General features: G+C 48.9%; 1 protein-coding gene across 1 annotated transcript; it reads left to right on the top strand.

Moving 5' to 3' along the window:
• The first annotated feature begins 494 nt into the window (after nucleotides 1-494).
• On the top strand, nucleotides 495-10,898 carry LOC134354068 (E3 ubiquitin-protein ligase TRIM56-like). Its single transcript, XM_063062806.1, has 2 exons — nucleotides 495-786; nucleotides 6,436-10,898. The coding sequence occupies exon 2, from the start codon at nucleotides 6,450-6,452 to the stop codon at nucleotides 8,424-8,426; it is 1,977 nt and encodes a 658-aa protein (XP_062918876.1). The 5' UTR covers nucleotides 495-786; nucleotides 6,436-6,449; the 3' UTR covers nucleotides 8,427-10,898.
• The last annotated feature ends 5,115 nt before the right edge of the window (nucleotides 10,899-16,013 follow it).

Raw genomic sequence — 16,013 nt, 5'->3', positions numbered from 1 at the left:
TCCGGCCTGCTGAGTTCCTCCAGCACTTTTTGTGTGTGTTGCTCGGATTTCCAGCGTCCGCAGATTTGCCCTTGTTTGTGTTTGGACATACGGGTGTGCACTCCACGTTGGCACTTGTTGCTATGCATGGGAATATGCATTTGTCAGGCCCCAGAGACGGAACATGTGATCATAGCAGGCCAGGCAGCATCTCTAGGAAGGGTCTCGGCCCGAAACGTCGACTGCACCTCTTCCTAGAGATGCTGCCCGGCCTGCTGCGTTCACCAGCAACTTTGATCTGTGTTGCTTGAATTTCCAGCACCTGCAGAATTCCTCGTGTTTAGATTTTAGTTGGAACATGGGAAGCTGATTAGGCAATCACTGGGTAGATCTGGGGTGCCCAGTTTTGCGGGCACCTAAATTAAGTCGTAGGTGGTGAACTTTTTTATTAGTTCTGATCCCTGTCATACTCCATTACAGTAGGTGGCGGTAATGCCCCTTCCTCCGGATAGGTGCGAGTCATCATTCGCACGGAACGAGAGAGAAAAAGCAATTTTTAATTGACCTGTTATTTTTCAACTCGGATTGGGTGAAACGGGAAGAGGCTGTTTCGTGCGCGGCTGTACCGGCCGAGATCGTCCCCCTTTCCCTGCCGAGCCAACAGAACTGGGATTGCACGGGGCGAGTAACAGAGACAAAGGCCACCGGGAGGGGTTAGCATTTCTCTCCTCCCCCTTGCCCTCCCGGTCGAGCGCCCTGTCGTTTCGGAGCCGGAGCGAAGGCGAGGTCTCCCGAGGAGCTGCTCAGGTGAGGATCCGGGGAGCGGCGGGGGGACATCCCCGGCGGCCGGATGATGGGGTTCGGTTGCTGGAGGGGTTTCTCCTTATCTGCTGACGGAGCGTGGGCTGTCGCTGCGGTTGCGGGAGCGCCTGCTACAATTCGAGCTCGCCGGCTCGCTCAGTGCGGGTGACCGAGGCCTTTCCGTTCTCGGTGAGCTCCCGGGGTTCCCCTGAAGCTCGCTGATTTGAAAAAAAGTTTGCAATTTAATTTAAGGTGTGGCGGCCGGGGGGGGGTTAGTTCCCTATTATTATAATGATGTGTAAGTGCGCCTCTTTCACTTTCGATTCGGGAATCTTTTTTAAGTTTCGTTTTTAGTAAGGGGTTATCATCACCGTAACGAGCGCATTGAAAAGCGCCGCTCACATAGGACATTTTAAACATAATTACATCGGGTTAGCCAAAGAGGGAACCGAAATGTTACGGTACGGGGAGACAGAAGTGTACGGGTTATTCCTAGCTAGATTGGGAGGGAGATCAAGTTGAGTGTGTCGGAGGACCCTTACGGGGTCTGGTAACAGCGTGGGCTGAAGTTGTCCTTGTTTCTCGCAGACACGAGGAATTCTGCAGGTGCTGGAAATTCAAGCAACACACATCAGAGTTGCTGGTGAACGCAGCAGGCCAGGCAGCATCTCTAGGAAGAGGTACAGTCGACGTTTCCGGGCCGAGGCCCTTCGTCCTGACTGTACCTCTTCCTAGAGATGCTGCCTGGCCTGCTGCGTTCACCAGCAACGTTGATGCGTGCTGCTTGTCCTTCTTTCTGGTGGTTTGCTCTCTCATGCTTTTTTTTAAAGGTCATTGGTTACGTTAGCTGCTTTCCCAGAAGCATGGGTCCACTCGGTGCAGGAAAGGCTGGTTTTGTGTGATAGACTGGGGGGGGGGGGCTTCTTCGATCACAACTCTGCAGGTTCTTGCAGATGGGCAGATGCATGATAGGATGCTTTCTGTGGTGCATCAGTGATCAAGGACCCCCATGCTCTCTTCATGCTACCAACTGGCAGGAGACAGAGGGCCTCCACCAGGTTCAGGAACAGTTAGAGTATTTCCCTTCAACCATCAGGCTCCTGAACCAGTGTGGATAACTTCACTCACCTCATCACTGAACTGATTCCACAACCCTACGGACTCACTTTCAAGGATTCTAACTTGTGTTCTCAGTATTATTTATTTACATGTAGTTTGTTGCCAGTCTTTATAGTTTTTCTTAAATTCTAATATATCTATTTTCCTGTAAATGCCTGCAAAAAATGAATCTTGAGATAGGATGTGGTGATATGTATGTACTTTGGAATAAAATTTTACCTTGACTTTGACATCTATGGAAAATGATAGGAGTCATGTTGAATTTCCTTGCCTTCTGAGGAGATGGTGGTGTTGGGGTGCTTTCTTGGCCACCTGGCTAGGCCAGGATCAGCCTGGGCCTGTTTAAAAACTCAAAAAGTTCAAAAGTAAATTTATTATCGAAGTAACGGGCACGAGCAGCTGGAGGAACTCAGCAGGTCAGGCAGCAGCGATGGAAGTGAATAAATGTTCCGGGCCGAGAAAGGGAGGGGGAGGACGCTGGAATAAAAAGGTGTGGGAGGGAGAGTAGGACTCACTGGAAGGTGATGGGTGGGAAAGGCAAAGGACTGGAGAAGAAGAAATCCGATGGGAGAGGAGAGTAGACCATGGGAGAGAGGGAAGATGGAGGGGCACCAGGGGGAGGTGACAGGCAGAGATAAGAGGCCAAGGAGGGGAAAAGAAAAGAAGGAAAAAATACCAGAAGGAGAAATCTGTGTTCATGCCACCATGTTGGAGGCTACCTAGATGGATTCTGAGGTGTTGCTGCTCTACCCTGAGAATGGCCTACAATCCTATCGAAGTATATATACCAAATATAGCCTTGAGATTCTTTTTTTTTTCAGGCGCCTACAGGAAAATAGAGAAATACAATAGAATCCATGAAAAACCACACCTGGAAACAGGCTGTGGAGTGGGCTAAGTACTGAGGCAAGTGAAACCCTCCACATCAGTCCAGGAGCCTAATGGTTGTAGGGCAACAGCTTTTCCTGAACCTGGTGGTCTGGGACCCAAGACGCTTGAGACGAGAGATAACACTCACCGTGCCAAACCTATCAACCCTCAGTTCCCAAGATAGTTCGGGGTCGACGCCCGTGTCATTTTTCCCGGGGTAGGTCTGAGATGGAGACAGCGGGTACCTGCTGCGTCATGTGGATTAGAAGTACGGCCATCTGCTGGTAGACTTGAGGAAGATGGGGGCTGTAGGTGTAGTGATGGAGGAGGAGATAACAGGCTTGGCAGTGAGGCATCCTCAGCCCTCCCAAGAAGTCCCGCTGATACGTTGACGAATTCAGAGAATTTATTCTCCCCTCTGAGGGTCGAGGCTTAGGCTGAAACTAGTCTTCCTATGCTGGTCCAGAAAGCCAAGGCTGGTGAGGTCTTTGTGTCTCGTTCCCAGATGGAATAGGAGGGCTGTGACCAGGAATGATAGGCGACAGCTTAAAACCTTCCTGGCTGACCTGGTGAGAGAAATCTGCGCGAGAATCAGCCTCACTCCTTCAGGGCGGTGGTCCCCAACCTCCGGGCCGCGAAGCATGCAGCGGTGCAGCGGTAGCCGGGACGTACCCAGCACATCTGTAAGAAACAAGCCGAAATAATCAAGCTAATTAATTACGTGCCAGGTGGCACCTAATTATTTAGCTTGTTTATTTCGGCTTTTTTCTAAAAGATGTGCTGGGTGCTTTGCGGCCCAGAGGTTGGGGGCCACTGCTTCAGGGGATAGCGGGGCACGAGATAGTTCTGGCGACACTCAAGTCTTGCTCTTCGTAGGGTGAAGAGCACCAGCTCTGCTCTCACCAGGAAGGGCACTGGTGCCGAGGCCTGGGGCACACCTGACAGGAAGCTCACCATGGCTCGTCTTAATGTGAACGGCAGCTGGGGTCCTCTCTGAAGGTTTGGAGTCAGGAGAAATGCAATGATTTTCCTGCAGGAAATTCATACCATCCTGGGAGACGAGTCCACTTGGCTCCTGGAGTGGCAGGGAGGGGACTACGTGAGCCACCTCAGCTCCACCTCTAGTGGGGTGCCGATCTTGTCGGTCCTGATTTTCTATGTGGATATTGTTCCCTGTCATTCATTGTACCTTAAACATAAGAAAGTCTGCAGATGCTGGAAATTCAAAGCAACACATATAAAATGCTGGAAGATCTCAGCAGGCCAGGCAGCAAATAGCAAGACGAATAAACAGTCGAAGCCGTGGGCCGAGACCTTTTTTTCAAGGCTGAAAAGGAAGGGGGAAAGACAGCAGAATAAGCAGGTTGGGTGGGTTGGGGGGGGGGAAGAGGCTAGCAGGAAGATGATGGGTGAAGCTAGGTGGATGCAAATGGTAATGGGCTGGAGAGAAAGGAATCTGATAGAGGAGAGTGGACCACGGGAGAAAGGGAAGGAAGAGGGGACCCAGGGGGAAGTGATGGGCAGGTTTGAAGAGGTGAAAGGCCAGAGTGGAGAATAGAAAGGGTGGGGGGAGGAAGGAGAAAAAATCACTGGAAGGAGAAATCGATGTTCATGCCATCAGGTTGGAGGCCACCCAGACGGGATATAAGGTGTTGCCCCTCCACCCTGAGGGTGGCCTCATCTTGGCACAAGAGGAGGCTGTGGACTGACATGTCAGAATGGGAACGGGAATGGGAATGTTTGGCCACCGGGAAGTTCTGCTTTGGGTGGATGAAGCGGAGGCACCCGCTGAAGCAGCCCCCCCCTCCCCAGTTTACGACGGGTCTCTCCAACGTAGAGCAGGCTGCCTCGCGAGCACGATCCCAGCAGATTCGCAGGTGAGGTGTTGCCTCGCCTGGAAGGACTGTTTGGGGCCCTGAATGGAGGGGAGGGAGGAGGTGAATGGGCAGGTGTAGCACTTGGGCCACTGGCAGGGATAAGTGCTGGGTGGGAGATTTGTGGGGGTGGGGGAGAGAACGAATGGAAAAGGGAATTACGGAGGGAGCTATCCCAAGGGAAAGCGGAGCAGGAGGGGAGGTAAATATCTCTTTGGAGATGGTGGAAGTTACACAGAATGATGTGTTGGATGCAAAGGCTCATGGGGTGGTAGACGAGGACAAGAGGAACTATCACTGTTAAGGCCAATTTATACTTCTGCATCAAATCTACGCCATAGGTAGCTACGTACCCTACGCAGTAGCCTGACGCGCACCTCCCCAAAAATGTAACTATGCATCGTGGCGACGCAGACCGCAACAACTGTGATTGGTCCGCTTGGTAGCATCGCATTTCCTCCTACGCTGCAGTAGCTTCCCATTGGTTGACTGAAGGGCAGGGAAGGAACTCTGGCCGCAATGCTTTCCATAAAGCTTTACAGACCTCCGAAATTATGGAGGACCCTGTGCTTGACGCCAGTTTGTAGCTAGCTGCTACAGCCTGTTGACTTCCACCTGAAGCTAAAACTCGAATGGAGATTGCCAGTCTCTGAGTATACTGTGCGTACACTGATGCGAAATAAATGGTTGGAGACGATGAACCAAATCATCAAATCTACCTGCCGACATCCGAAAATATTTGAAATGCTCTTCCTCGTCTATGTCTCTCAGTGGCCCACAGAAAATTCATCCTCCTCCAGTTTCAGTTGCCATTGTTTGAAGTTTGAGTTTCTTCGTGCTGAGTTTGAACACGAAGAACCTCAACGCAGTGGCATAGAATCCCCACCGCCAACTAGTGTTTTGGCGGTGAATTGCAGAGCGATGCAGACACACCAACGCACAAGTATAAATGCTCACAACGGCGTAGGCCACTTGCATAGGCTACGGCTTAGGCTACTGTGCAGAAGTATAAATCAGCCTATAAGGTGACGGGAAGATGGGGTGAGTGCAGATGTTCAGGAAATGGAGGGGATGCGGGCGAGGGCATTATCAATAGTAGAGGAAGGAAAAGCTCAGTCTTTGAAGAAGGAGGACATTTGGAAAGGAAGGCTGTGTCCTGGGAATAGATGTGGAGGTGAAGGAATTGAGAAGAGGGAGTGCCATTTTTACAGGGGGACAGGGTGGGTAGTGGTATAGAGTCAAGGTAGCCATGGGAATCAGTAGGTTTATAAAAGATGTCAGTTGACAGTTTGTCTCCAGAGATGGAGACAGAGAGCTCGAGATAAAGGGAGAAAGGTATCAGAAATGGACCAAGTGAGCTTAAGGGCAGGGTGGAAGTTAGAGGCAAAGTTGACGAAATTGGCGAGCTCAGCACAGGTGCATGAAGCAGCGCCAATGCAGTCGTCAATGTAGCGGAGGAAGAGTTGGGGAGTATTGCCTGGGAAGGCTTAAAATGCGGGCTGATCTACATAGCCGACAAACAGGGAGGCATAGCTGGGACCCGTGTGGGCTACCCCTCGCATCTGGAGGAAGCGGGAGGAGCGGAAGGGAAAAATTCAGAGGAAGAGGACCAACAGAGGAGGGTGGTGCTGGAGGGGAAATGTTCGGTTCTTTTGTCGAGAAAGAACCAGAGAGCCTTGATGCTTTCTTGGTGGGGGACTGAAGTGCGTAGGATCTGCTGCACATTGACGTTCAGAATCACCTAAGCCATCTCAGCTTTATATAACCAAACATCTGTTCTCGTCTGTTTCAGGCTGTGCTTTCATCATGGCGACATCATCAGCCATTGCAGATCAAATCCAAAATGATATTTTAAACTGCAAGATCTGCTTTAATAGGTTTAAGCAACCGAAGATGTTGCCCTGCGCCCACACCTATTGCTTTGACTGCCTGGAAAGCATGGTGAGTAGAAACAGAAGGATCCGTTGTCCCGAGTGCAGGGACGAGGTGGACGTGAGCGGCGGCGTCAGCCAGCTAAAGACCAACTTTCACATCAACAGCCTTATGGACCTCTTCCAGACGCAGGAGAGCGAGGAGGCGGCCTGCGGCCTGTGCGCCACGGCGGGGAAGAACAGGCCTTCTGCGGCAGCTCAGTGCAAGACCTGCTCCGTTCACCTCTGCCCCTCTTGCAAGGTCAGGCACATGGCGGGCAACCCGGGCCACGTGTTGAAGAGCCTGCCGGGATTCAGCTCGGGCCCCTGTGAGGCCGAGGTGAAGATGCAGAAGAAGGTGTACTGCCAACAACATCCCAGAATGCTGGTGGATTACTTCTGTAACACCTGCAGCAGCACCATCTGTACCAGTTGCTTGAGCTCTCATGCCCAGCATAGAAAAACGCCAGTGGCTAGAGCAGTGGAAACCGCGAGACCCTTAGTGACGAAGCTCATTGGAAGACTGAATACTGAGCTTCAGTCACTGGCCCAGCAGGAGGACAGCCTCAGCGATGCAGGGAACAGGCTGAAAGCTACAGAGTGCTCCCTGATGTCAATGATCGAAAGTACCCTGACAGAGGCCATAAACAACCTGATCAAGCAAGGCGACGCCGTCAAGGCCACCCTCGCCGATTACGTCAGGGAACAGGAGGAGTTGTACAGGAATGCCAAGGCGGACCTTCAGCACCAGATAAAGAAGGCGGAAGGGACCAGGGAGTTTGCCGAGCGCATCCTGCAGTCTGGCCAGGCGAGAGAGATAGTGTGCCTGAAGTCCATTGTAGAAGAGCATGTTAACGCTGTCCAAGCACTGAAGGTGCCCACGGGAGAGAAAACCAGTCCCAGCCTAAAGGTCAATGAATCAGTAAAGAAAGAAATTTTTCAATCGAACCTATTCAGCATCACGTTCGAGGATGAATCCATTCCTAGGGCCCAAACTACTCCAGCCAGAACAGAGCAGCATAGGAGTCCAGGCAATTCTCGTCAGGCGAGCGTTCCGGTTCCTCAACCCAAGCAAAAGGTGCGGAACATGTTCAGCTTCAACACTGAGCTGTCGCACGAAGAGTACGATCCCAAGTTGACTGGTGTTAGCGTTGCCCGCGATGGAACCATCATCGTCGTGGATGAAGAGAACTCCAGTCTGAAATGCTTCACGGACGCTGGACACCTTATTCAGACTATCTCGCTGCCCGATGACGACGACGACCCGTGCAGCATTGCTGTGTGCGACGACACTATTGCCTGCTCGGCGGGGAACAAACTCTACTTTCTGGAGCTGGACGGAGGTTTTCTGAGGAAGCTCTTCCTGCGTGGTTCTGAGTCCAGTTACCCCATCGCTGCCTACGAAGACGAGTATGTGGCGGTGAGCGAGGGGGCCTTGTGCTCCCTGTCTCTCTACGATGTCGACGGGCACGTGGTCAGCAGGGTCAAGCCGCACGGCTACGAAGGCGTCAGGTTTCTTTTCCTGGCGATCAACTCTTCGGAGGAGTTCATCGTAGCCGACAGTGGGAAGAAATGTATTGTCATATTCGACAGGGACGGGGTGGTCCTCACTGTCTGTGAGCAGATCACTTTGAACGGGCTGGATTGTGCAATAAAACCGTATAGCATTTGCACGGATGTAAATGACAATATCCTGGTCACTGAGCGAAATAGAATCCTTTTATTTTGGTCAGATGGAACTTTTAGGGAGGAGCTGTTGAACACAGGAAATGGACTTCACAAACCTCGTGTCATTACTGTTAACGATGATAACAGCCTCATCGTCACTCAAGGCAATGGGTTTGTTTCATTGTACAAACTTGACTTCTCTTAGCTTCAGAGCAGGGGTTCAGAGTGAGCACAACCTCCTTATGCCCTGCATAATGAGGGGAGGTGCTTCGGGGGCAAGGGAAGGCGGTACTTAAAACCCACAATGTAGTTTGAGTCTAGTTCAGTGCAACCTGTACATACACGCGGTGGCCACTTTATTAGGTATGTTCGTGGCCTTTTACTGCTGTCGCCCCATCCACTGCAAGGTCGGATGTGGTGTGTGTTCAGAGATGCTCTTTTGCACACCACTGCTGTAATGCATGGTTAGCTGAGTTACTGTCTCCTTCTTGTCACCTTGAACCAGTCTGCCCATTCTCCTCTGACCTCTCTCATTAACAAGGCGTTTTCACCCACAGAACTGCTACTCACTGGATGTTTTTTTTTGTTGCACCATTCCCGGTAAACTCTAGAGACTGTTGTGCGTGAAAATCACAGGAGGTGCTCAAACTGCCCTGGCTGGCACCGACAATCATTCCACGGTCCGCTTTTGTTCCCTATTCTGATGTTTGGTCTGAACACCAACTGAACCTCTTGACCACGTCTGCATGCTTTTGTGCATTGCGCTGCTGCCACGTGATTGGCTGATTAGATATTTGCATTAACAAGCAGGAATACCCAATAAAGTGGCAACTATCTGTACATAAACCATTCCAAAAAGATTAACATTCCAAAGCATGACATAAAGAGTTCTGGCAGGCAAAATCCGCCAACATTTTTCATTGATGTCTCTTTCTAACGGGCACCATCATCTCACCATGACCCCACAGACTTAGATCTGGACTCCATTTAGACCATAATCAGGCCATTTGGCCCATTGAGTGTGCTCCACCATACCATCATGGCTGATTTATTATCCCAAATGCGTTTGTTCCACTTCCTCACGTCCCCCAATGATTTGCAGGGTCTTTGTGCTCCAGTCATTTCTACGTCACATGAAATACACTTGAGAGATCTCAGATCAGTTAGTAAGCACAGTGGTACAAAACAACAACAGTGTCCCTCATTTGACATGGTTGGCACACAGTGTCAGAAATGGGGTTGGCGCACGTGACTGAAATGGATCCAGCTATATTGACGGTGTTCTTCTGGTTCTGGGCCTTTGTCAGAGTGGAGCAAGTTTCACTTTTCACTCTTGGGGCGAATTTGACGCTAATATTTCATACTGCCTGAAACATTCCAAGCATGGTCCTTGCACCCGAGGAGACAACGCTAGCATTCCTCCAGCAGACTTTTCGCCTCTGCAGTTTCCAGCATTTGTTGGCTCTTGTGCCTCCCGTTTATTTTAAAATATAACTTGCTTCTTTTTATTCTTAAGGCCAACACCCATGCTGGAGTATAGGCCACCCGACAGCAGCTCCTCTGTCCTGGGCAAAAGGTTGATGGGCCATGTGGCTTCCCCTTTCACCACACGACTTCATACGCCTTCGAGGTGAAGATCCTTTCTCTCCCGGGGATGAGGTCTTTGGAGCTAATGTTGGTTCTGCTGTAGCTTTGGGTCTTTACAGGTGGGGTTGCTAGCTCCCTGCCCAACCCTCCTCTCACGTTCGGGCGTGGCGGGGTGAAAACTTACCATTACCAGCTTAAAACTGCACTCTATCTGCTTTTTGATCTCTACCATCTGTTTACTGTTGAGATTGTTTCCCCCCCCCACCACCGTGTTACCAAACAGTTGAGGATGAGACATGGACCATGTTTTGTCTGGACTGCTCTCTGTAATCAGCTTGTATGTTTTCCCCGTGCCCGCGTGGGTTTCCTCCCACATTCCAAGAACGTGGGTTAGTAGGTTAGTTGATCACATGGGTGTAATTGGGCAGCACAGGCTCGATGGGCCAAAGGGCCTCATTACTGTGCTGTAACTCCAAGTAGAACAGATCATTAACGAAAATTACTCATTGGGAACTAACGCGGAGAGCTTTGGTGATGACTTTGTTATAAGCAGTAAATAATACATTAATAAAGACGATTATTTTAGTGATGATTTATTGAGGGTAAAGGAAAAGTTTTTGCTTGTTATATATGGTATCTAGTGTTTAACAAGCATAGTAAAGAAATGCTTCTTAAGTAGAAAAAATGTAAACAAATCCAAAAACAAAAGCTTAAGAATTTGTTCTGATTACCTTTTGAGAAATCAACAAAAATCAGTAAAATCATAGGCTTGAAGATCAAGGAAATTCCATAGGGAGTTGACTGTATTGTCGAGCTTTACACCTGATTCCAGTGTTGGGCTTCCAATGAACAGTTCTTGGTTAAGATCCAGAATGAATAGTGACCTTTGATTAGCTCTCCCAATCCTATTGATTTAGTCATGTTGGCGATTATGTTAACAGTGTAAGTGCCAGATCCTGTTGTTATTGTGCTTGCTGAAAAATAACCAATTATTCCATTCTATCCAATGTACTCCAATGTACTCTTTTACTGCAGCATCTTAAAAACGTTGAAATAAAATTTATTTTGAAGTTCCTTAATGTTACTTATGCGCTGAGGAGGAATGGCAATGGAGCGGTGTGGTTAAACGTTTTGCTGAGTCGTGTTAGCTGCTGTAGACACTGGGTGACTTACGATGCAGGAGTGACTAGGCGGGGCCGCCGGGACGAAAAACGTGCACTCGAAAGCCCACGCAGTATGAGAGCGCCTCCTGCATGTGGGAGACCCAGCCGATCGAGCAGCCCGCACACTTGCGACATTCTCACAAACTGTCTGATGGGGCTGGCTTAATGTATAGACCAGTGGGCAGCCCAGCTCAGTGCCGTTTCCATTCTGGGCGCTCCCACCCTGACCTGGGACGGACACACTTGGTCCAGGCACTTCATAGAACATAGAACAGGAACAGGCCCTTCGTCCCACAGTGTGCCAAACCAGCTAAAAAGTAAATAAAAAAACTAATCCCTCCTACCTACACAATATCCATATCCTTCTATCTTCCTCACATTCATGTGCCTATCTAAACGTCTCTTAAAAGCCTCCAAAGTATTTGCCACTAGCAGCGCATTCCAGGCATCTGCGACTCTCAGAGTAAAAAACTTACCTCTCACATCCACCCCCCCCCCCAATGCATGCCCTTAGGTTTTAGACATTTCAACCCCGGGAAACAAATACTCCCTGTCTGTCTATGCCTTTCATAATCTTATAAACCTCATTCGGATCTCCCCTCAGCTTCTGCCGCGCTAGAGAAAACAACTCAAGTTTATCCAGCCTCTCATGATAGCACATGCCCTCTAAACCAGGCAGCGTCTTGGTAAGCCTCTTCTGCACCCTCTCCAAAACCTCAACATCCTTCCTGTAGCGGGGCAACCAGCACTGTGTGCAATACAGAGAAGATAGTTTGTTGGTCCACCATATCAATGCTGACAAATTTCTGTGCTGCTCCCATTTACCCACATTTAGTTTGTGGCAATAGACAATAGGTGCAGGAGTAGGCCATTCAGCCCTTCGAGCCAGCACCACCATTCACTGTGATCATGACTCATCATCCACAATCACTACCCTTTTCCTGCCTTCTCCCCATATTCCTTCACTCCGCTATCTTTCAGAGCTCTATCTAACTCTTTCTTGAAAGAATCCAGAGAATTGGCCTCCACTGCCTTCTGAGGCAGAGCATTCCACAGAACCACAACCCTCTGTGTGAAAAAGTTTTTCCGCAACTCCGTTCTAAATTGTCTACCCCTTATTCGTAAACTGTGGCCTAACCAGATGTTTATAAAGTTGCAACATAACCTCTTTGACTTTTGAACTCTATGCCTTGACCAACAAAAGCAAGCATTCCATAAGCCTTCTTAACTGCCCTATGGACCTGTGTAGGCACTTCCAAGGAGCTATGAACTTGGATCCCAAGATCTCTGATCAGCAACACTTAAGGATCTTGCCCTTAACGGTGTACTGTCTCCCTGAATTTGCCCTACTGGGGTGCAACACCTCACATTTATCTGGGTTAAACTCCATCTTCATGTAACATTGGCCACGGTCTTCACCCTTGTTTGCTATTTACTCAATATAACTGCTCTCCCTATTGTTTTTCCAGTAGTAGGAGGAAAAGGATTCTTAGACAAGGCTTATGATCACTTTGGTAGGAAAGATCAAGAGATCTCTAAAACGATTAAGCAGCTTGAGAGCTTTACCCTATTTATCCACACAGTGCCCTACAGAGAAGATAGATTGTTGGTCCACCATATCAACGCTGACAAATTATTTTTCTGTGCTGCTCGCATTTACCCACATTTAGTTTATGGTTTTCTATGCCATGATTATTCAAGTGACTGCCTAAATATCTGTTAAAGAGTTTAAAAGATGAATCTGCCTTCACCAGCTTCTCAGGCACCGGATATCAGATTCCTACTACTCTCCGTGTGATAGCATCCCAGATCTCCTCTTCACCTCCCATCTCTCACCTTAGGCTTTCTTGCTTTGGACAACCCCACCATGAGGAAGAAAAAAAAATCTTGCTATCAACAAAAACTATGCACTCAGTGACCACTTCATTACGTACCAAATAATGTTGATGGTCGTCTGCTGCTGTAGCCCATCTTCTTCAATGTTCGGCATGTTGTGTATTCAGAGATTTTCTTTTGTATACGGCTATTGTAACGTTATCTGAGCTGCTGTCAGCTTGAAACAGACTGGCCGTTCTCTGACCCCTCATTAAAAAGGTGTTTTTGCCCACAGAACTGCCCCGCACTGGATTTTTTTTTTTTTTTTTGTTTTTTGCACCGTTCTTTGTAAACTCTAGAGACTGTAGTGTGAAAATCCCCAGGAGATCGGCAGTTTCTGAAATGCTTAAACCACCCTGTTTGGCACCAACAACCATTCTGCTTAAATCCCATTTCTTCCCCATTCTGATGCTTGGTCTAAACAACAACTGAACCTCCTGACCATGTCTGCATGCTTTTATGCATTGAGTTGCTACCAAATGATTGGCTGATCAGATAATTGCATCAAAAAGCAGGTGTACAGAACATCATTGGCTGATTAGATCATTACATTAACAAGCAGTGGCCAGTTTATTAGGTAATAATGAAGTGGCCACTGAGTATGTATTGTGCGTCATTTATTCTAAGGAACCAGTCCAAAAGGAATTCAGAAACACAATCTGAACTATATGGATTGTGAAACGAAGCTTCAAAGAGACAGACAAGCTGACTGAGCAAAGTCAATGGCAGATGTAAATTAACAAGAATGAAGGTGAAGTCATCTTGGTGTAGTGGCTTTCCTCAGAACAGGGAGCTGGGAATCATGGGGTAATCGACCTTCAATGTTGATTAGATTCACATCCACAAAAACTGAACCTGACATTCGGTCTGAGCCGCACACAAAGACTGGAGGAATTCAAAGGGTCAAGCAGCGTCCGTGAGGGAAATGGACAGTCGATGCTTCGGCTTAAAACACTTCATTTGGACTGGGTCAGGATCCTAGCGATGATCATCGAGCCACTGTCACAGACTTCACCTCTGGGGATCGTCCCCTCCACAGTCACCAACCCCTAATGCCATGAAGAGACCAGACTCAAGTTGTAGGAGGAACACCTCATATTCCACCCGGGTAGCCTGCAACTTGATGACATGAACATCGATTTCTCTATCTTAAGGTACTTACTCTGCCTCACCCTCTTCTCTCTTTTTCCATTCTCCATTTTGATTACCTTCTCACCCCTTCTCTTTCCCTCACTGCTTTTCACCTCCTCCTTCCCTTTCTCCCATGGTCCATTTTCCTCTCCAATCAGGTTCCTTCTTCAGCCCTTTGCCCCCTCCTATCACCTCTTTACTTCATCTCCCCTCCCCCTCACCAATCACCTTCCAGCTTGTGCTCCAACCCCCTCACCCCACCTTCTTATTCTGGCTTCTGTCCCTTCCTTCCTGTCCTGACGAAGGGTCTCGGCCCAACTGTTTATTTGCTATAGATGCTGCCTGACTTACTGAGTTCCTCCAGTATTTTGTCTGTACTACAACAGGGAGCCAGACTGAATGGAGCTTGGGTTTCCTGCCCTATCTTATTTGGACAGTTGCAGTCAAAGATTCCCTCAAAGTCTTTATCCTTTGAAGTTACTAAGATTGACCCTCACACCTCGCCATCCAATTGGTTCAAGGCAAGTGAAGTTTATAGAAAGTCACTCCGGCAGCTTGGTAAACTAGCTGCCCCCCTCCCCCATTCAGCCATCCAGAGCAACGGTATCTCTGCCTTAGTGCTCAACAGTGAAGAACCTTGAACAGACCAGATGCTGGAGGAACTCAGCAGGTCAGGCAGCATGTGTGGAGGGAAATGGACAGTCAATGCTTCAGGTCTGGACTCTTCATCTCAACTGAATGATGGAGGGGAGACCGCCAGCATAAAAGGGTGAAGTGAGGTGTTGGAGCAAGAACTGGCAGCTAATAGCCTTGACTGCATCCAAAGAGGACAACAGCCAATGAAAGACTACTTCGAGGGCGCCATCCAAGGGAGCAAATATGGCACAGGCAGCACCTGAGTTAGAAAGCAAACTTCATGAAGAGCAGTGAACCCTAGGCTCTGGGAGTCAAGTGCAATATATAGTGTTTGGGGCTTGGACAGATAGAGCCTCAGTTGTATTGCGTGATTAACCACGGGTGTGCGTGTGTATGCTGGTGTGTGTATGAGCATGTGTTCAAGGTGCGAGCGTGCGTGCACGTGTGTGTACAGTATGTGTCTACGTGTGCAAGTGCGTGCTTGCATATACGTGTAGCCTCCCGTATATCGGTGAGACCTGCCCTAGATCGGGAGACCGCTTCGCCAAGCACGCTCACTTCTGTCCGCCACAAAAAGCGGGATTTCCCGGAGGCCACCCGTTTCAATTCTACTTTCCATTCCCATTCCAATACATCAGCCCATGATCTCCACTGCCACAATGAGCCTATACTCAGGCTGGAGGAGGAACACCTGATATTCGGTCTGGATAGCCTCCAACCTGATGGCATCAACATTGATTTCTCGAACCTCCGGTAATGAGCCCCCCCCCCCCACTTCTTCACCATTTCCCATTCTTGTTTCCCTTTCACCTTCTCTCCTTACCTGCCCAATTCTCCTCCCCTTCCCATTCTTCCATAGTCTTTCTGTCCTACCAGATTCACCCTCCTCCAGCCCTTTATCTCTTTCACCAATCGACTTCCTGGCTCTTTACTTCACCCCACCCCCTCTCCCGATTTCACCTATCACCTACCACCTTATTTTTCTTTCTTCCTCCCCCCCCCCCCACCTTCTCACTCTGACTTCTTCCCCCTTCCTTTCCAGTCCTGATGAAGTGTGTCGGCCCGAAACATCGACTGTTTATTCCCATCCATAGATGCTGCCTGACCTGCTGAGCTCCTCCAGAACATTGTGTGTAATCCTCTCGATCTCCAGCATCTGCAGTCCCTCTTGCATCTTATGTGTGGATGAATCTGCGTACGTGAATGAAATTATTTTTGCCTGCAACTCAGTCAGAATTCATTCAAGACAGAGGCTGATAGATTTCTGGACATGGGCAGAATTGGGAATGTAGGGAGAGTGTGATATTACTGATAGAATGGCCAAGCCAAATGATTCAGCAAACTCCAATCTCAATGATTCTGACTCTTTCATTCTTATTCTGAAAGAAACTATTTTGCTG

Source organism: Mobula hypostoma, chromosome 11 (genome assembly GCF_963921235.1).
Source record: "Mobula hypostoma chromosome 11, sMobHyp1.1, whole genome shotgun sequence".
NCBI classification, from domain to species: domain Eukaryota; kingdom Metazoa; phylum Chordata; class Chondrichthyes; order Myliobatiformes; family Myliobatidae; genus Mobula; species Mobula hypostoma.
Note: the sequence above shows the minus strand (reverse complement) of the source record. Positions and strands in the feature narration are given on the sequence as shown.